This window comes from Artemia sp. Qi Xiang Cuo, chromosome 17 (genome assembly GCF_049724085.1).
Source record: "Artemia sp. Qi Xiang Cuo chromosome 17, ASM4972408v1, whole genome shotgun sequence".
Classification (NCBI taxonomy): domain Eukaryota; kingdom Metazoa; phylum Arthropoda; class Branchiopoda; order Anostraca; family Artemiidae; genus Artemia; species Artemia sp. Qi Xiang Cuo.
This window is the reverse complement of record NC_142810.1, coordinates 53,109,594-53,130,876: the sequence shown is the minus strand read 5'-3', so window position 1 is coordinate 53,130,876 and position 21,283 is coordinate 53,109,594. Positions and strand designations below refer to the sequence as shown.

The 21,283-nt window shown below is 36.3% G+C and overlaps 1 protein-coding gene across 1 annotated transcript in view; it reads right to left on the bottom strand.

Annotated features, from left to right (window-relative positions):
* Positions 1–21,283, bottom strand: part of LOC148942332 (uncharacterized) — a 105,068-nt gene that overhangs the window by 51,864 nt on the left and 31,921 nt on the right. Inside the window, exons 5-6 of the mRNA XM_089103297.1 lie at positions 13,702–13,890; positions 8,607–9,815 (exon numbers count right to left, since the gene is read on the bottom strand). Of these exons, the coding sequence (XP_088959423.1) occupies positions 8,607–9,815; positions 13,702–13,890 (1,398 nt within the window). The remainder of the gene's footprint in view (positions 1–8,606; positions 9,816–13,701; positions 13,891–21,283) is intronic.

Below are 21,283 nucleotides of genomic sequence, written 5' to 3'. Positions count from 1 at the left end.
ACTAGGTTAGCAAAACGGATTACCAAGGCCATGTGCCTCCCGTTTCTGCTGACCGTGTGATTCGTTGTGTTAAGAATTTAAAATCTAAATCGTGTAATATTAATGGTATTAGTGTTTTTCACCTTCATATTGATTCGAAAGAATTGATTATCATTTGCAGTTATTATTTCAAATTTGTCTATGTACGTCTTTGGTGCCTGATTCTTTTTTTTTGTGCGGGAGTGTCACTTCGATTCTTAAACGTGGGAAAGATCCGACTAATTGCGCGTCATATCGACCTATTACGGTAGCCTGTTCGCTGAGCAAAGTTTTTGAATATGTTTTGCTTCCTGAGATTCTTCCAGAAGTTGATTATGTGTCCAATCAATTTGGATTTAAACCTAATATAGGATGCCAAAATTCGCATCAATTTCGTACTTCCTTATTAATTCAAGCACAAAAAGATGGATCTGAAATCCATTTATGTGCGCTAGATATTTCAAAAGCTTTTGACTCGGTTTGTCACAGCCAACTATGATATTCTCTTACCCAGCTTGGAGTGACTTCATCTATTATATGTGTCCTTCGTTTTTGGTATGCAAATTCATATGTTCGACTTCGGTCAGGAGAGATCTTTTTTGGTAATATTCCTATTCGGCCTGGACTTAGGCAAGGGGGGAGGGGAGGTTCTGTCACCATACCTTTTTAATGCTTGTTTATAACCTGTGCTTTCTCGTATTTTTCCGTCGTATTTTACGGGTCTAACTAATTTATCTTACATTGCATATGCAGATGATTTTTTTACTTATTAGCTGTTCAAAATTCAACCTAGCTAAGTCTACCCAGTTTGTTTTTAAGCTTTTTGAAGAAATTGGCCTCATGCTTAATGCTGAAAAATTTAAGTATTTAGTTTTCAATGCTGAAAACCCAAGCAGTGATTTGAGTTGTAGTTCTTTTTCAGTTAAGCTGGTTCCTGAGTGGCGTTGGCTCGGGATTAGTATCTGCTCTTCTGTTTCAGCTATCCGTGCTAGTGCACTTGCAGATATTAAGAATAAGCTTAAAGTAGGTTATGCTAAAATTGTCCCAAATTGTGGTCGATATTCTCGTAAGGCCTTAGCTAAACTCTATTCAATATATTGCGACCATTCCATTCTTATTCTATCAGGTTTGCGTCCATTTTTTAATGCTAGTGATATGCAGGATATTAGAGTTTTGTACTTCCGTTATATTGTAAATATATTTTGTATTTGCCTCGTTGGTATGGAAACCGTAGGATTATTCGAATGTTTAATGCAACTGATACGTCTTATAACTTGGACTCCAAGTTAAAAGATGAGGCCTGCAGGCGGTTGGGTCCTTTTCATCCTCTTGCGCGATTATTCTGATTTGCATTTGTAGTCCTTTATATTGATAATGTTTTGCACGTGTTTGTTTTGTATGTCTTTTCCTTTTATTTTCTTTTGTTATTCAACTTTTTTACAATATTAGTGAGTCAAAAATAAATTATTATCGTTATAAACAAAGGTGGAATTTTGAACTCAATACCCAGTTTTTCTTTAGTTGTTGGTTATATTCAATTTTTACAACTAGCAAGAGTGTTTTGACTGTGTTCTGCATTCTTCTCAAGATTCCCTTAAAGTTTTACCTCAATACCCTAACCTTTTTGAATACTACTACTACTACTAGTAACAACTCACCGCAGTACCAAGCCACCTGAGGCCAACACAGCTACGCACGCTCCTCCTCCACCCCAATCTATTCAAAGCCTACCTTTTTACACCCGCCCACGAAGTTCCTATTTCCTTTAAATCATTCTTTATGAGTCCTCCCACCCCAGACGGGGACGACCTGCTTTCCGTTTAGCCCTAGACGGTTGGCCGAAAAGAACAATCTTCGGCAATGTGTCATCTTTCATCCACACAACGTGCCCTAGCCACCTCAACCTTTCTTTCATTATAGCCCTAGAAAGCGGGATTGAACCACATTTTTCGTATAGCCTATTGTTTGAAATACGGTTAGTCAGCCGGGTACCCAGAACAATCCTTAAGCAATTTCTCTGGAAAACATCTAGCAAATCTTCATCCGCTTTTCGGACCGTCCATGCTTCAGAGCCAAATTTGACCCCTTTCATCACTGTAGCTTCTAATATTCTAATCTTGGTTTGCAGACTTATCTTCCTATTCTTTCAGACTTTTTTTTAACTGTGGAAAAACACCCTGAGCCTTGGCTATTCTATATTTAACATCTTTACTGCTCCCACCATCTTTACTAACAATACTACCAAGGTAAGTGAAGCTGCCCACCTGATCAATCTTTTCATTACCCAATGTCACCTTTTCATCTTCACTTATTCCTAGCTTTAGTGACTTAGTCTTAATAACATTAATTTTCAAACCAATTCTAGCACCCTGAACTCGCAAAACCTCTACAACTTCATTCATTTTGCTCACACTTTCATCTAGGATGCTTAAATCATCAGCATAATCTAAGTCCAGGAGACTTTTTCCTCCACATTTGATTCCGTGTTCTCCCATTGCCTTTCCCGTGCTCCTTAAAACAAAGACCATCAAAATAATCCATACAAAGGGGGATAGAACACAACCCTGCTTAACTCCTGATTTAACACAAAACCAGCTGCAAACCTCATTTCCTACCTTAACCGCAGCAGTGTTATTCTCGTACATAGCACTAATCACTTTAATGTATTTGTCTGGTATACCATACAAGGATAAAACCTTTACTAAAGCTCTTCTATCAACAGAATAGAACGCTTGCTCATAATCTATAAAACTGAGGGCCAAAGGTTTTTAAAAGTTCGGGCAACTCTCAACTCATATTTCAAAAAGAGAAATAGAATTAACGCAGCTCCTGTCAGTTCTAATGGCGCACTATGCTTCTCTTAAAACTTTGTCTATGGAATCATTCATTCTTTAAAGCATTACAGTACTAAGTAATTTATTACCTACAAAGACCACACTAATCCCTCGATGATTAACACACTCAATTTTATCACCTTTCTTATAAAGTGGCTTAATTAAGGTTTTCCTAAAATCGTTAGATACTTCCCTTTTTTCAAAAATCACGTTAATAATCTTCAGTAACTTATTTCCAACCTCCGAGCCACCATATTTAAGAAACTCATTTGCCACTCTATTAACATCTAGAGCCTTATTATTTTTTAATCCTTTTAGTACTGTCGCTAATTCCTCCTCACAAAACACATCTTCCTTCACATCCAAGGTATCACCAACTGCTTCATTTTCCTCTATATCTTTCCCTGTAACTCTCTCTCGGTTAAGCAAATCCTCAAAATGTTAGGCCCATCTCTCTTTAGTTTTTTCCTTATCGCTAATTGCGACCCCATTCCTATCTTTAACTGGGCCAAGTCCGGATTGACTACTCCCTCTCAATTTGTTAACGTGCCAGTATTTTACTATTATGCCGTCTAGCTGCATCTTCCAGATCCTCGGCAATTTTATCCATGGCCTCCACTTCACACCTCCTTAGTTCATATTTTAATGCTTTCTCCACTTTCTTTACATTTCTTTTGTTTTCATACGATCTATCACTCAGATAATTCTTGTACAAGTCCTTTCTCCTTTCTATTAAACATAAAGCTTTTTCACTAATAATCTTCGCTGCAGTTCTAGCTTTCTTCCCTAATACACCTTCAACAACTTCACAAATTATTTTTCTAAAATAATTCAAACCATCTTCCACATTATCAAATTTTAAACACTCAAGTTTAGTATTCAACTGTTCCTGGAAAGTTTGTCTCAAATTCTCATCCTGGAGTCTACCAACATCATAACTTCCCGGAAGGTAGTTACCATTCTGATACTTCAGCTTTAAATTAATCCTAGACATTACTGGATGGTGATCTTTACTTTGAAAATCAACAATAGCACTCATATATACACTAGTATCTTGTATTGATCCTGCCATTCTTCGGTTTACAATTACACAATCAATAAGGTTTGATGTCTTACCATCACGTGAATACCATGTTAACTTATGAGCCATTTTATGACCAAAAACCATATTTGTTATAACTAGATTGTTATACTTACAAAATTGCAAAAGTCTGTATCCATTACTGTTTTCTTTTCCAGCACGAAATTTAACTAGACTAGGATACCATCTATCCCTATTTCTATAAACATGGGTGTTAAAAACTCCCAGTAATAACATCATGTTTCTACCTGGGACCCTGTCTATTTGCTCCTGTAGCTGTAAGTAAAATTAATCTGAGTCACTAGTATCTCCGTTAGACGGTTCTACACGGGCGTATACTACTATAACTGATACCCTGAACTTTCTAGTCATAAAATGAGCAATTAGTATTCTATTATTAATACCTTCCCAGCCTAAACAATACTTAGCAGCTTCCTTATTCATCATGAGCCCTACTCCCTGTCTATATACCCCATCCTTCCTGCCTGACTAAACAAATTCTATATCCCCTAATTTCATGCTTCCTACCCCTGGGATATGAGTTTCTGAAATTCCCAATAAATCCAGTTCGAATCGTCTGAATTTGTCAGTCAAAATGTCGATACGATAGTCATTTTTTAATGTCGTAACATTCCAAGTTCCAATTTTCATGTTCTTTATATCATTAAAATTATTTTAGCCTCGAGTAAAACAATGATCTCGAACACCAGTGCAACACGGGGATCCAATATATCCTCAATTCTACGTCAAGGTATTTAAGCCAGCTGAGAGATGGGCTGCAACAAGTCCCTGTAGCCTCCATGAATAGAGGTTCTATGGAATCCTGGAGCCATCTTGTCACAACATGTTTTTCAGCAATTGGCGATGCTCTTCTATCAACAAGAGTCAAGATCCTGTAGAGACAGTATCAAACCTCTTACCTCTGTCTCATTATATATTCATGTCTACAAATATTATGCTACTACGGGGAAGGTAACCCATAATAGATAAGTCAGCTAGAAAGAGGTTTTCCAGCCCGAAGACGCCCATCAAAACATACCAAGCCCAAAAAAATCGTCCATTAGTCAGAATCCCGTGCGAATGCTGTATCGTTTACTAGGTTGTAATTTCCTAGAGGGGCGCCACTCCTCAAGTGGGAATAGAGTTGACCGCAAGGTCCCCAGTCTTGCAAGTACTCCGAAAAGGTCGAAGCAGCCCTCTTCAGAAGCTTTTTTCCATAAAACCTGGATCTTACACCCTGCTGCATTTGACCTCCTATTGTGGATCCTCCCGTGATGATGCCCTGCGTCACCATGCAATTTAACCCATTACTGGGAGAAGGTTTGTAACTCATGTGTCTTGTGGACAAACCAGTGGACCCTTTTGAGTGTACATTTGAGGGGCCTTCTTCCTCCTCCATCTGTATTTATGACCCCTGGCGAGGGTGTTCCAGTTTCTATTATGGACCCCCCAGGGACAAGGTCCTCACTTGGTCCGTGCCTGCTGTGGAGGTATCCTACATATTTGTCCTATCGCCACCTGGGGACACGCTGAATGGCCTGGGGGAGGCCAGGAACATAAAAATGAAATTAATTAAAAATATTATGTTTGCTTAAAATAATATGTTTCCTAAAAATATAATGTGAGATAATATTACCGTTGAAAAAAAAGGAGATATACTATTACTTTTTTCATATCAGGTAAATTTTACAAAACTTCAAAAAGTTGTTTAAGAAGTCAGCAAGAAATATTTAGATTAATTATACTCTAATCAATACGCCATTTCTTGATAAGCAATCTTATGATTTTCAAATACAGCTACATAGCAAATGAGACTACATCACAAAAAGTCAATTGCCGCTTATTTTACTATGGACAACTATATTATATTTTCTTTCAAAAGAAAATCCTCTCAAAAACCTCTTTGAAACGATAATATCAAAAATTAACACAGTTCATCCCTAGAAAATTAACATACTTGCGAAAAATTACAAGAAGGCTAATATTTGCAAATATAAATGCCAGAACCCCCCCCCCCCCCTGATCTGCCCTTGTCAAAAGTTCAGATGCACCAATTGGTCCACTCATTTAGAAATGCATATGAAGCTGACACACAAAAGAAGGACTTTATAAGTACAGATGTGATTTTTAGATGGTTGGCTTTAAATGGTAACAAAGACCTTTTGATCTTTTTTGGGAGTTCTCGACCCTAAAAAGGTTGAGAGACGATGGCCTACTAGATCCCAAAGTTAAGCTAAAAAATTTGAACAACTGACGAAAGAATAATAAATAATTTCTGAATGTGTCTGATTTAATGTTTTAAAAATTATTTTGAATAGATGCTGAAACTTGGTATGGTAAAAATAAGTACACGGACAAAACTGCCTAATAACGTGGAAGTGGCTTAAAACACCTTCATTAGTACGTACCAAAACGTAAGCAAGAATTTAGTTCGCAGAGAAGGAAGAGTTCATCAAAACTCCAGAAAACTGGAGATTAAAACGAGAAGTCGGAAGAATATGGACATTTCGTGAGGGTTTGAGATTAAAAGAACCCCTACATGTGCACTATCTTCATACGAAAAGAATAATGAATTAGTCTGCTTGCTTAGAATCTTTACAGCAAGATGACATTTGCTAGAATATATCATGAAAATCTAATCAGTATTTTTTTTATGATACATGTTCATCATCGTCATCTAGAGCAAACTGTTCCTTAAAAAATATGTGTTATGACTGATTTGGGAACTTGTTAACTAAACGAAACCCATTCAAGAATTACGCTTAGGCAGTAAGTTTACCGCAGATTATTTCTGGCTCTTCATTCTCGGTGCGAACAAAAAGCTCCTCCCACTTATTCATGCATTAGCGGGTTAGTATGTATGTGTCAATCAATGAGAAGTGGTTCGAAAATATATTATTTGTAATTGCGAAAGCAGAAAAAAACTTGGTGAGCCGGCCAAGTGGTTTACAATTGTCCCATCTCACAGGTATGACTTAATTTATATACAAAGTATGACTTAATCTATTATTTATATACAGTGGACTTAACTGATAGTCATGTGTAGAATGTCTAAAAACGAGGGCGGGGGGTTGATGAAATTTGTTAAAATTAAGATATTTTTTTCTTCTAAAAACTGGAGGAATAGCTGTAATGGTTTTATGAGTGGATCCAGGACTTTTTTAGGGGGGGGGGGGCAAAATAGGTCGATCTAATAAAATTACATTAGGAGGAAGTTTAATTAACGCAAACTTGCGTTAATTAGGTAAATTAAACTATTTTAAACCACATTAGGGGGGGGGGGGGCGGGTGCCCCCCTCTGGATCCACCACTGGATGGTTTATCATTTGTTTTTCACGTCGCGATATCTATTTTCTCAGATTGTAGTTCCTGTGAAACTTGAAAAATGCTAATTACCTGTTTTGGCGGAGAGCCGAGATAAGACTAGTTTCGTTTTCAATCAATATTTTCGTATGAAATGGGCAGACATTTTCTGAACTTTAAAAATAAACTCCTCTGTGCATGAGAAGATGGTATACAACAACATAACAAATAAAATTTTCCCCGTATAATTATTAGTACTACTATGTTTATACTGTGTAGATTTTCCGAAACTGAAAACATTAATAGTTACGCATACAGAAACCGATGTAAATTGGATTATAAAAAATTAATTTTAGCATTCACAAAAACAAGGGTTATCCTTCTATATACTTGGCTAATTTTGTCAGTAAGTAAGTGAACGTACGACTTTATAACGTGACGTCAAAATCATGATGACGTTTAAGATTATAAATGGAAAGATTGTATACGCCAACAAGAAAACCTGGATCAAATATGCCCTCTTTTCAAACAAAAATCCTTATATATTATTAACCGTAGTCACCAATCATTTTTAATTCTTAAAAATGGCACTAGAACTTTTTATTTTGAGTCGAATTAATGCCCTATAAAGTTAAAACAATCAATCTTTTCATAAAAATAAATCTAGTAAAAAAAAAAAAGAAAATACATTGAAGCTTTATAGGTCTTTACTACAGACACCGCTACGGTATTTCCTCTGATAAATTATACGCCAGCATGCACACAATGCTTTTCCAATAGGGTAAGTTCTCTGGTGACAAAATAAACTAAAATGTTAAGTGAAACATTTATCACAGATATTTGTTCTAAATATTTACTTCCAGTAGTCTTTATTTTGTATGATTGGATGATTTGTCTTTTCGGCTGAATCCTTTTTCATTTGTTTAACATTTGAGTGGTCTTTATAGAGTATGAATTATTTGATGATAAGATAGGTTGTATTTTTGGCGGTACGTTTTCTCACATATATGACATTTGGAAGGTTTTCCTTCCGTATGAGTTTTTGATGATTCGAAAGGGTGGATTTATGGATGAATTATCTCTTCACATACATCACGTTTGAAAGGTTTTTCACCAGTAGGAGTCCTCTTATGCTGAGGAAGATTGGATTAATGGATGAATATTTTTGTCCACACATATCACCTTTGAAAGATTTTTCTTCAGCATGAGCTATTTGATGATCAAACAAACTGGAACTTGAAGTAACACAATTCTCACAAATATCACATTTGAAAGGTTTTTCTCCAGTATGAGTTCTTTGATGATAAGACAAATTGGAACTTATAACGTTTCTCACATATGTCATATTCGAAAGTTATTTTCTGCAGTATGAGTTTTTTGATGATGCCATAAACTGGAACTTGAAGTAAAATATTTCTTACATATATCACACCCGAAAGGTTTTTCTCCAGTATGAGTTCTTTGATGATTAGCTAGGGTAGATTTATGTCCGAATACCTTTTCACATATATCACATTTGAAAGGTTTATCACCAGTATGAGTTCTCTTATGCGAAGATAGATGGGATTTAAGGCTGAATATTTTTTCACATGTATCACATTTGTAAGGTTTTTCTCCAGCATGAGCCCCTTGATGAGGTTTTTCTCCAGTATGAGTTCTTCGATGATTAGACAGAGTGGATTTACGGCTGAATATATTTTCACATATATCACATTCGAAAGGTTTTTCACCAGTATGAATTCTCTTATGCTCAGATAGATTATATTTGACGCTGAATATTTTTTCACACGTATCACATTTGTGAGGTTTTTCACCAGTATGAATTTTTTTATGAGCATATAGGATGGATTTTTGGCTGAATGTTTTTTCACATATATCACATTCAAAAGGTTTTTCACCAGTATGAATTCTCTTATGCTTAGATAGATTGGATTTAACGCTGAATACTTTTTTACATATATCACATTCAAAAGGTTTTTCACCAGTATGAATTTTCTTATGCTCAGATAGATTGGGTTTAGCGCTGAATGTTTTTTCACATATATCACATTTGAAAGGTTTTTCCCCAGCATGAGCCCTTTTATGACGAGATAAATTGGAGCTTGAAGGAAAATATTTCTTACATATATCACACCCGAAAGGTTTGTCTCCAGTATGAGTTTTTTGATGATAAGACAACTTGGAACTTGAAGGAAAACATTTACCACAGATGTCACATCCGAAAGGTTTTTCTCCAGCAGGATTCCTTTTATTATGAGACGAACTAGTAAAAAGTGTCTCGCAAGCATCACAGTCAAAAGATTTTTCTCTAGTACAACTTCCTTGATGATCAGGTAGGCTGGACTTCTTGCCGGAAGTTTTATCATATATATAACATCTGAGAGGTTTTTCTCCAGTATTAGAAACGACATTTTGTCGCACATAGTTTTTGGCCAATACATAAATATTACTTGGCATATCATGTTGACTGTTCAAATCCATTTCTTTTTTCTGACATGTTCTTGTAAGACTAGGGGTGCTAAGTAACCCACATCCTTGTCTGCTGATATTATTATCATAGGACGCTGCAACAGGAACAACTAAAATAACATAAAATCCACTCAGAATCAATCACTTGATTATACATGAAGAATGCATCAATCACTTGACGCTTGATGAATTCTTTTCATTTGGTATACAATTCCACCTTTAATATTTTCGTTTACGCCGTTAGTATAAACTTAATTCTAATGACTAACTTATAATTAGTGTGATGGTTAATTTATAACCTAAATTTTATTGACTGTATTTTTGATAATTCAAGTACCTTTTTTTAATCTGTTGTAATTTTAAATTGTGACTTGCATCTATGTTAATGAAAATACTTATATTCATTTCTAATCGTTTCTGATAATTTAATTATTTTTAATATTATTTTAGAGAATTGGGTATTATATCCAAAGAGTTTTTCATCGGCAGTCAAAACAATCAAGAATGTGTCTTGAGATGAAATAACAGCTTGCTGACGAGCACATTTTAACTCACAACCTTCCAAGCAAACCTCTTAGATCTAAAGAGGAAGCGCTCTGATGAGTGTGAGCGTAACTGAACCGTCGTGTATTTGAGCCCCCAAGAAACTGAACTCTCCTGCAACTGAATCCAACCCCTTTTCTCAGTTTTTTAGAATGCTACAAATGTGAGGAAATATAATGGGGTAAAACACAAGCTAGAATGTTTACATGTTCAACCATGTTGGAAATGTTTCTTTTTTAAATCATGATATAAATGCCTGTTAAGATCATTAATATAAAAGCTCTGTATTGTTCTCACAAAAAAGAAAGAGATTAGACATAATGAGCCGTTGAAGCCAGAATTATTTCTCGTTTTTTAGATGAATCAGATCTTTTCTGAACGCTGAGTAATCTGTGTTAAAATCTTTGATCTTCGTGAATCTTGATAACGAGTTTTATTCAGATATCTTTGGGGAGACTGAAGCTCAAAATGGAATGAGAGGGGTTTGGTTGCACTCTGACCTTTTTTCAACATTCCTCTAAACATGCTCTGAAAGTTTCAACTTAATATCCTTAGCTATTCTCGATATATTGCAGATACTTCTTCTTGTAAAAATGGAAGCACATAATATCTTTTGGTTTGATTGAAAATTCCTCTAAACATTTCCCACAAGATGTGATGGCTGAAACCATCAGCCGTCCATTAGATATTGCTCGAATTTCCTTTTCACAACCAATAAATGAAAAAGTATTTTTGATCATATTTGGCATTCTTCTCGACATTTCTTTTAAAGTTTAAGCTTAACACTCCAAGTTTTTTTGGACATCCAGGATCAAACATAAAATCTTTCTTGAAAAAAAAACCTCATATGTTAACAATAGGCAACTTGCATAACTTACAGCCCTTGCACTGAAGGTTTTGAACAGCCCTTCCACTAGGGGTACTGGGGATTGGGGATAGATACATTTGGAGAAAAAATGGCGGTTGGGAGGGGGAGGTTGGTTTACCCCCGATTACTTTATATTCTCAAACAGTTAACTAGAACTTTGGATATCTATATTGAATGAGCCCCATCCAAAGTTTATACGACGATCCCTTCCGTAAGAACCTTATATTTTAACAATGGGTAACTTGCATAACTTACAGTCCTTGTCCCAGGGCTATAAGGGGTTTTGTCAATCTCGAAGGCATTACTTTTTGGCCTTTGGAATATAGTAAATAAAAATTCGAATGTCAAAGTTTTGATGTCAAAACTTTTGAGGAATAAAGAGCGTGAGGAACTGGCTGCCTTCCGATCACTTTTGACTCTAAAAAAGGAACTAAAACTTACAATTTGCCATTGAATGAACACCCCTCCAAAGTTTAGGTGACCAGCCCTTCGATATAAAATACGTCTGAATAAAATTATAGCAAATAATAAATAATTGGAGGCTTATGGCTCTTTTTATTATAGGCATCGCTATAACATTGCATCTCATACAAATTTGTTCCATGTACTTATTACGTTGATTTTAGGGCAACCAGGCCCCTCCCAAACTCCTCTCCAAAGATTTCCAATAGAAATTTCAAGATAGCCATTTTGTTCAACGTAGCTGGAAATTCCAATAGCTATGCCTCTGGGGATGACAAGACCCCCATAACCCTTGGGTAGGGGCTGTAGTTTATACAATCTACTTATTGTTTACATATGGAATTTGTGAGTTGGAATGGGGGGCATGTTTGATTCTTGGTTTCCAAAAAGGGTAAGGATATTAAGCCTCTAAAAAGGGCTTACCAGAAATATTTCAGAATTGGCTTAGGGTATTAAGTTAAAACTTACAGGATACGATGCGTAGAATGTTCAATCCACCAAAATAGAGAATGTGCACTCTACTATATTTGCTACTAGTCCTACTACTATAATAATTACTACTACTACTATAAAGACAACAGGAAATGTTGGATTTGGGGACATAAATGAGGAAGTTGAGCTAAATTAAAATATATTGTGCATTCAGGTGCAAAAGGGCGTAACGGCAATGCCTTATGATCAGCTTTGAGTATTATGTTGGAACAATCAGATATACTGATGGGGGTGTTGAACTAACCAAAACGTACTATGTACATACTGCTAATACAACTACAGTCACTACTACCACGACAACGACTGGCTCGTTTTTCAAGCCCTTTCCTATCTTGAACAGGAACAAGTCCAGATTGACTATTCCCTCTGATTTTATTAAAATACTAGTACAAGATATTACTATAATGCCAAGTGGCTATATCTTCAACATCTTTTGGCAATTTCATCCATGGCCTCCACTTGACCCCTCCTTAATTGATATCTTAATGTTTTCTCAATTTTCTTTACATTTCTTTTATTTTCCTAAGATCAATAACTCAAAAAATTAGCGTGCAGGCCCTTCCTCTTCTCTAGTTAATATTGAGTAGTTTCACTAATATTCATAGCTCTGTTTCTAACTTTTTTTCCCAAGACACCATCAGTGACTTCACAAACTATTTTCAAAAATTATTCATAACATCTTGTACATTGTCAAATTTTAATTCTCCAGTTTAGTATTTAATTGTTCCTGGAAAGTTTCACTCAAGTTCTTACCACGGAGTCTATCAGCGTCGACAGCAAAACATAACTTTTATTTGAATGATCTTAACAGGCAGTTATATCAATAATATCATTACATTAAAGATTCGAATTCGTGCTTTACCCCATGATATTGCCTCACATTTGTAGAATAATGAAAAACTGAGCATAGAGGTTTAGCTACACGAGGGTTTAGCTACACGATGGTACAGTTGCACGGGGGTTCAGTTATACGAAGGTTCAGTTAACTGGGCTTGAGTTGCACGGGGAATCATTTGCACGAGGGTTCAGTTAAATGCGGTTTAGTTACACGAGAGTTCAGTTTTCCTCGGCTTCTTCTGTTCTTAGTGTCGCATTAAAACCAAATGAAACTAAAGTTGTTTAGAAAAGAGTGCTATAGCATTGGAGTGGGATATTCACATATTAATAAATACAAGGTTATGTATGCCATAAATGATTTTTTTTATTATTTGCTAATACTACTTGTACATACAGCTAAATCCTTACACAAGAAACAAAAGAAACCATCTCTTGGTTTCATAATTAGGAAAAGCTTATAACAGTTTCCCACAAATTGGAAAACAGTTCCAAATAAAATAAAAGTTTGTCATTTTGTTCAGGAATGAATGAAGACACAGAATTTTGTGTTCTAATAATTTAAACTGAACCGGAGTTTTACTACCTAAATATTTCTTTTCAAAAACGACCAGGGCACTCAGATGCCAAAAGTATAAAGATGGCAAGTAGTTCGAACAGGCAAGTAACAGGCCTTCAGTAACAGGTAACAAGCAAATAACAGTTAACAGATGCAAGCAACTTGCATGTTATTTGCAATTAACAGGCCTTCATTTTGAACAGGTAAGTAAAAAAAACTCAAGATATCTGGAGCATACCTTTGTCCAAACCACTTATTGACTCCAGTTTGAGATGGTCAGAATTGTCAATCTCTAGTTTGGGTGGATGGCCCAGATGGTCAGACTCCAGTTTAAGATGGTCCACAGATCTGCCAGGAAGATTAGAACAAATATTGGCCTCATGATCGATTTGTGATATGGAACACGTATTTCCATTTGAGGATGTATCTTAAGCGTCAACCGAAAAAATACAGCAAAAATCCCATGAGATCGTTAAAAAGAATGAGTCTATTACTTTTAAAACGTTTAGAATGCCTGCATGGTTGGTTTAGGCTTTCAAAAAGTGATTTTATTTTTATTTTAAGATAGTTTTGAATTAAAAACTAAAAGTCGCAAGGATTATAGTCAATTTTTTTTAGTTTTTTTTTGAAGTTTCTTCCTCATAGTTGGAGCATTATTTATGTTATCAAGTTAAGAAAGATCCCTACCCCCCCCCCCGAAAAACGTAAAAGGAGCTGTTAGACTATTTCTAAAGACAAACTTTTTATTAAGGAGGTATTGGCATTGGTTTCATTGCAACTGAACCACCGTGCAACTGAAGCCCCGTGAAACTAAACCCTAGTGTAACTGAACCCTCGTGCAACTGAACTCCATTTAACTGCGCCCTCGTGCAACTCAACCCCATTAAGCTAAACCCCTGTGTAATTGAACCTCCGTGCAACTGAACCACCGAGCAACTGAACCACCGTGCAACTGATCCCTCGTATAATTGAACTCTTGTGCAACTCAAACACCGTACTTATATTAGGTAAAACACAAGTTAGAATCTTTACTTGTTCAACCTTCTTGGAATTGTTTGCTTTTTAAAATCATAATGTAAATGACTGTCAAGGTGATTAATAAGAAAGCTCTGTTTTGTTGTCACAAAAACAAAGAAAACCGGACGTCAAAAACTCTTAAAGCCAGATTTGTTTCTCCTTTTTTATGTCTGTTAACGGGGTTTCGCTTCGCCCTGTTACTGTCTATGGGTCTAGGCTTTAACCCCCCCCCCTCTCCCAAGAAGAAACCCTCCCCTGGAAAATACCCCTCGCGGAAAATATGGTTTTCCAATTTGGAATATTTTATTTGGGTTCCGTTACTCTTTAGTTTAGCTGAGAAGCGCTAAGGAAAGTTTAAAAGAGGAGCTTACCCTCCGTTCAAAAATGTTCTTCTCATGGAAAATTCTCCAGAAACTCCCTCCCCCCTTCAGAAAACTACCTCGCGAAAAATGGCCCTATGGTTCCCAATAACAGACATTATCTCTAAGCAATAGAAAAATTACAGAACTTAAAACGGCACTTCAAATTCTGCAATAGGGTTCTCTGTTTTTTTTTTAGCTAGGGAGAGGGGGAGATACATGGACGGGTGCATTTTAATTCCAAAACATCTCGACTCTCATTGAGCATTCGGATAAATCCAGATTTAGCCCTAGGGGGGAGACGAGAAGAGGATAGGTAGAAACTAGTTGTAATCCCCAGTCAGTTCTAGTCTTTTTTTATACCTCGAAAAGGATTGGATACCAGCCAAACGCAAGGGGTATTTGTCGGGAGGATATTTTTCACGGAGAGGTATTTTCCAGGGGGGGGGGGTATTTTTCGCGAGATGGTATTTCCTGGAGATATTTTCCCAAAGAGGTGTCTTTTCCGGAGGGAGGGGGCTGGCTGTCCTCCAATCACTTTTTACTTTTAAAAATGGCACTAAAAATTTCAATTTCCAATCGAACAATAAAACGTGATTAACAAAAACCCCCACAGTCCTCGGGGCAAGGGCTGTAGGTTATTGAAAGTTACCCATTGTTAGAATTTAAGGCTTTTACAGAAGGGATGGTCGTACAAACTTTGGAGAAGGCTTATTCGATTGGGAATTGAAATTTCGAGTTCAATTTTGAAAAATCAAAGGTAATCAGAGGACAATCAGCCTCTCCCTCTTAACCACCATTTTCACCCCAAATGCATCCGATCAAAGTTAAAAAAATTAGTTTTTTCAAAATAGTTTGAAAGTCAAATAGCTATGCCTCTGGGATTAACAACCCTACCAGCAGCTCCTGGAGCAAGGGCTGTAAATTAAGCTAGTTACTCAATGTTAACAAATAAGGTTTTTATGGAAAAGGTTTTTGTATAAACTTGGGTGAGGGGTGCTCATTCGATTGGAAATCAAAAGTTCCAGTTCACTTTTTAAGAGTTAAAAGTGATCGAACTGCTTCCACTCCACCCTCTTTTTCCCCCAATACATCCGATTGATAATTTTGAGATGACCATTTTACTTAAAACAGATCAAAGGTTAAATAGCTGTGCCTCCAGGGTTCACAACCCCTAGCCCCTGGTGCGAGGGCTCTAAGTTATGCAAGTTGCATATTGCTAACATACAAGACGTTTTTTTATCAAGAAGAGAGGACATGTTTGATCCTACAAATAAAAAAAAAGCATGGAGCATTAAGGTCAAACCTTAGAAAAATGTCAAGAAGACTTGACCATTTAAAGAGGTTCGACAACAATATTAAATTTACTCTAGAACTAGAAAAACAAGAAAGGCTACCATTTTTAGATATTTTATTAATAAAAAGTGATAATGGTTTACTTTTTACCATTTATAGAAAAACAACTCAAAATGACAGGTATTTAAATTTTCGATCATGTCACCCAATTTCAGTAAAAAAAAGGAACAGTCATATCATTGGTTGATAGAGTTTTTAAAATTTGTTCCCCGGAGTATAATGATAGCAAACTATTGTATTTGAGAGATATTTCATTTCGCAATGGGTATCCTGTAAATTTTGTAAATGAAACAATACAGAAAAGGCAGATTAAGCATGAAAAAGGTAATAAAGACGAAGGTTATCAACTTTTGGACCCTGCAATTTCCAATAGATACATTACATTACCTTACATACCAATTCTTGGGGAGAAAATCAAAAGAACTTTACTGAAATATAATATTTCAGCTTGTTTTAAATCAATTAGACTATTGAGTAACTTTCTAAATTCTAGAAAAGATATAACACGGAATATTTTGTCAAGTGGAGCTTACAGCACCCCTTCCTCTTGCGGGAAATTTTACATCCCTTCCTCTTGCGGGAAATTTTACATCCCTTCCTCTTGCGGGAAATTTTACATCCCCCCTCCCATATCCCTTTTGGTTGCAATCTCCTCAAAGACATCTGATCAAAATTCGTTGTTTAGACTGACAAAGGTAAAATATTTTCAACACATATGTTTATTACTTAACGTCCAGAAAGGTCTGATTCATCTAAAAAAAAAGAGAAATAAAATCAGTTTTAATGGTTTGTGACGTTGGATCTTCTTTTTTTTGCAAATATAAAACAAAGCCTTTTTATGAATGATCTCGACAGGCGTTTATATAATGACTTTAAGAAACAAACAACTTCAGCAAGGTTGAACATATAAAAATTCTAACTTGTGCTTTACCCAATTATATTGCCTCATATTTTTAGAATACTGAAAAACTGAGTTCGGTTGCTCAGCTGTACGATGGACTGGTTGCACGGGGGTTCAGTTGACTGGGGTTGAGCTGCACGGGGTGTTAGTTGCACGAGGATTTAGCTGAAAGGGGTTCAGTTGCCTGGTGGTTCAGCTACACGAGGGTTCAGTTGCACAGGGGTACGGTTATACAGGGATTCAGTTGCTTGTGGTTCAGTTACAGGCACACCTTCCGCATTTAATGAGGATTGGTGACTCAGCACGTGGGTGACTGTTCTGACAATAAGAAACAGTGACTCAACAAACACAAACAAATGTATGGAAACGTTTCGAAAAAGAGCCTGAAATGCCTAACTATTCAATAAATGCGAATGCAAAGGGTGTTTAAAAGTGCTTACACCACACCGTGGGTGCTAACACCACAGTCGAAATTCTTCACCGGGTTTTTTCAGCCACTAAGATTAAAAACACTACAAAACTATGTTTTATCCTATTTAGCACCGTTTTTTTTTCAATTTTGTTTGTAAGCATATCCATAAAACTGCAAGTCATTTAACGGAAAAATTCAAATTGCAAAAAAATGACATTAAGTTTCGGCTCTCCAAATGGCAAGAAATTACAATTTACTAGTAACTTAAAAGATGAATAGAACAAGATAGATTCAATTAGTTTCTAAGTTACTGGATATGTATAATAGAAGAAATGAACCAAAACAAAGTATTTGTTGTGTTGATTTAAACAACCCCAAAATAGGACAAAAATTGTTTTTCTCTAATCAGCATGAAAGTTTCAGGGATAATAGAATGAACTAAAGGGAAACTTTGGTTCAATGTATTGTCAGTTTAATGGTAACGTCCTTAGTAAAAGCAATGCCCACTACTTAATTTATATTTGTTTAATGCGTGTGCATTGTTTATTTATGTATTCTGTAATATTTCCGAAATTAACCCGGTAACGTCTTTGCTAAATATTAACTTTTCTTAGTTATCACTTGAAGAAAATACCCTATTGAAGACTACGGGAAGGAAAAAGATATATTCTAGGATGCTCGGATGTGAATTAAAGGGATATAAAACTTCCACAAAAAGAATTCTTTAATAACCTATAATAGTTTTTTCGTAGCCATGCCATTCACTTGTTTGTGCAGTAGCAAATACGTCTTTGGATAGATTTAGCCTATTTTTCGGGTGTCAGGGCCAGAAAAATAGGCTAAATCTATCTAAAGATGTATTTGCTATTGCACAGACCAGTGAATGGCATGGCTACGAAAATACTATTATAGGTCATTAAAGAATTCTTTTCTGTGGAAGTGTCTTTTCTCAAATTGCTAGGATGTCCCCTCATGCTTATGAATTATGTACATTTTTGGTCTCTATTTATGTTTATAAGATTTATTCATATTAAATCCGACTCTCCTAGACATATGGTGACAATAGACACTTGCATAGTAATAAGACTGGAAAGCTAGATAATCCAGAAAAATTCCTATCATACTTTCTGCCATACACTACCCGGTTTCGTCATTAGCCTCACTAAAATCCAATAGTCTCTTTCTAGGTGTCCTTCGGAGCTGGCACTGCAGATTACACCAGGAAGCTATACCGGGTCTTAGACCGGGTCCCATAAGTTTATCTAGAGGAATTCCTCTCCTTGACAATGCTCCTATTATAATTTCTGTCATAGCCTGTCCGGTTTCGTCATTAGCCTCACAAACATCTAATTATCTCTTTCTAGGTGTCCTTCCGAGCTGGTATTGCAGATTACACCACGAAGCTTATCAGAATGTGAGGCATCAGGTAACGTATCACAAGAAAAAATTCTAAATCCAAAACTTAGTCGAAGATCTTCTCCCTTACTTCAGCTGAAAGAAAGACAATAAACTCACTCTGAAGAATTGTGGGTAAACGGATAAACTTGTGTGGTCTATACCAGGTATCAAGAGCTGCCACATATCTCGCTAGAAGTTGAACAATTTGAACAAAGCTGCCGTTTTGTTCTTCAGCTATCCTAAAGCCAATGCGCTTCATTAAGGGAAAAAGGCCATGAGGGGTCCTTGTTACCCTCTGATCATTTCTAAATCTTAAAAAGGGAATTATAATTTGTTTTCTTAACATTTACTTCTTATCATTTGAGCCCTCTCTGAAGCTTTCACGACCAACCTTTCCACAAGAACCGTGTATATCCCCATACTATTTTCAACAAAATCTCAAAATTTTGATTGTATGCATTTTGGGAAAAGAGGGCTTACAGAGGGGTGTTTGGTTACCCTTTGATCACTTTTGACACACAAAAAAGAGAACTGGAAATTTCAATTTCCAATAAAATGAGCCCCCCTCTGAAGTTTATACGACAACCCTTTCAGTAAAAACTTTGTATGCCCCGGGGCATAACTTACAACACTGACCCCGGAAACTTGGGGTTATGTTGACCCCAAAGTCTCTTGTTGTCTGATATTTGGACTATTTTCAAAAAAAATAGCTATCTCAAAATTTGTATCGTAGGAATTTGGAGAAAACAGGGCATGCGGACGTGGGGGGTCTAGTTGCCCTCTGTTCACTTTCAATTCGTAAAAGAGGAAATAGAACTTTCAACTTCAAATCACATGAGCCTCCTCTGAAGTTTATGCGACCATCCCATCCATAAAAACCATACAAACCCCTAGGGCATAACTTAAACCACATAACTTAAGCCCTGTAGGGTTTTATTGACCCTGGAGTTTTCGTTATTTGATTTTTTAACTATTTTTAACAAAATGGTTATCTTTAAATTTTTCGGAAGCATTTGGGAAAAAAAGACATGGGGAGAGGACTTCCATATGAAGCGGCTCTGGAACAAAATTAAACCATAGACAGCTTAATAGCGCTGTCTAAGTTATGAGCGATGTGGGTACAATCTAATAATTTTTATTTTAGTATTATACCAGGGCACTTCCTATAGAAGGAGTTGTGGTAGAAACTTCAAAAGGGGCTCATTCCAGTGGAAACTGAAAGAGCTAGTGCCCCTTTTGATAGTCGAAAGTGATTGGAGAGAAACCAGCCCCCCCCCCACACCAACACCAATCATTTTCTCAACCGACCCAATCAAAATTTTGGGATATCCATTTTGCTCAGCGTAGTTGAAAAGTCCAAATATTATGTCTTCGAGGATGACAACCCCCGCCCACAGCCCTCAGAGGAAGGGTTGTAAGTTATGCCCTAGGGGTACATAAGATTTTATAGAAAGGGTGGTCGTATAAACTTTAGAGAAGGCTCTCTCAATGTAAAATCGAAAGTACAAAACCCTCCCTTGGAGTCCTTAGCGCAAGGGTTGTAAGTTACGCCCCGAGGGCAAATACGGTTTTAATGAAAAGGGTGGTCGTATATTCCGGGGCACATTGGATTGGAAATCAGAAGTTGCAGTGCCCTATTTAAAAGTCAAAGTAATCGGAGGGCAGTTGCCCCCCACGCCGTATTTTCCCGAAATGCATCGTACAGAAATTTTACTACTGAAAAGAAAAAACGTTTAAAATATTTTCACTTTTTCTACTTTAGCAAAAAAAAAAATCTTAAAACTTTAAAGAATAAATATCAGTATGGATAAATTAAACTGACCATCCACGGTAATTTTTTTTTCAGTAATGTGCGAATTATGCTCTGGTCTTGAGAAGGCATGGGGCTACCAGCCGTACTAATATTAATTTTTGCTCGTTTTGTTTTGAATCGGTTATTTATTGTAATTTCTGTTCGTTTTTATTTTTGTTTGTTTATTGATAGTGATTTGGGTAGTTTTACGCTTGAAAAAATATTTGACTTTATTTCTGCTTCTTTTTGACTTAATGGAGCTCTTTACTTTTTTTCAAAGAACTGGTATTGTGGAAAAGTTTTTAAAATTAATCAATATTAAAACATTGAAGGTTTATGGCCTTTGAGATATGCAATGCTATACCGTTGCCTCTGATCTATGATTACTGACAGAACACTTAGTATTCCTGTCCATCCTGACCTAAATGATTGTAATTTACAGATTTCGGCCTTAGGCGTTGAAGATCCAAATGAGACCAGTAAGTTGCTGACACTATGAAGTAGAACAGTTATTGAAAAAAAAACTGTTTGAACACCGCAAAAATCATTAGTGTAGGAGCCATTATGTCTCAATGTTAGGAAGAC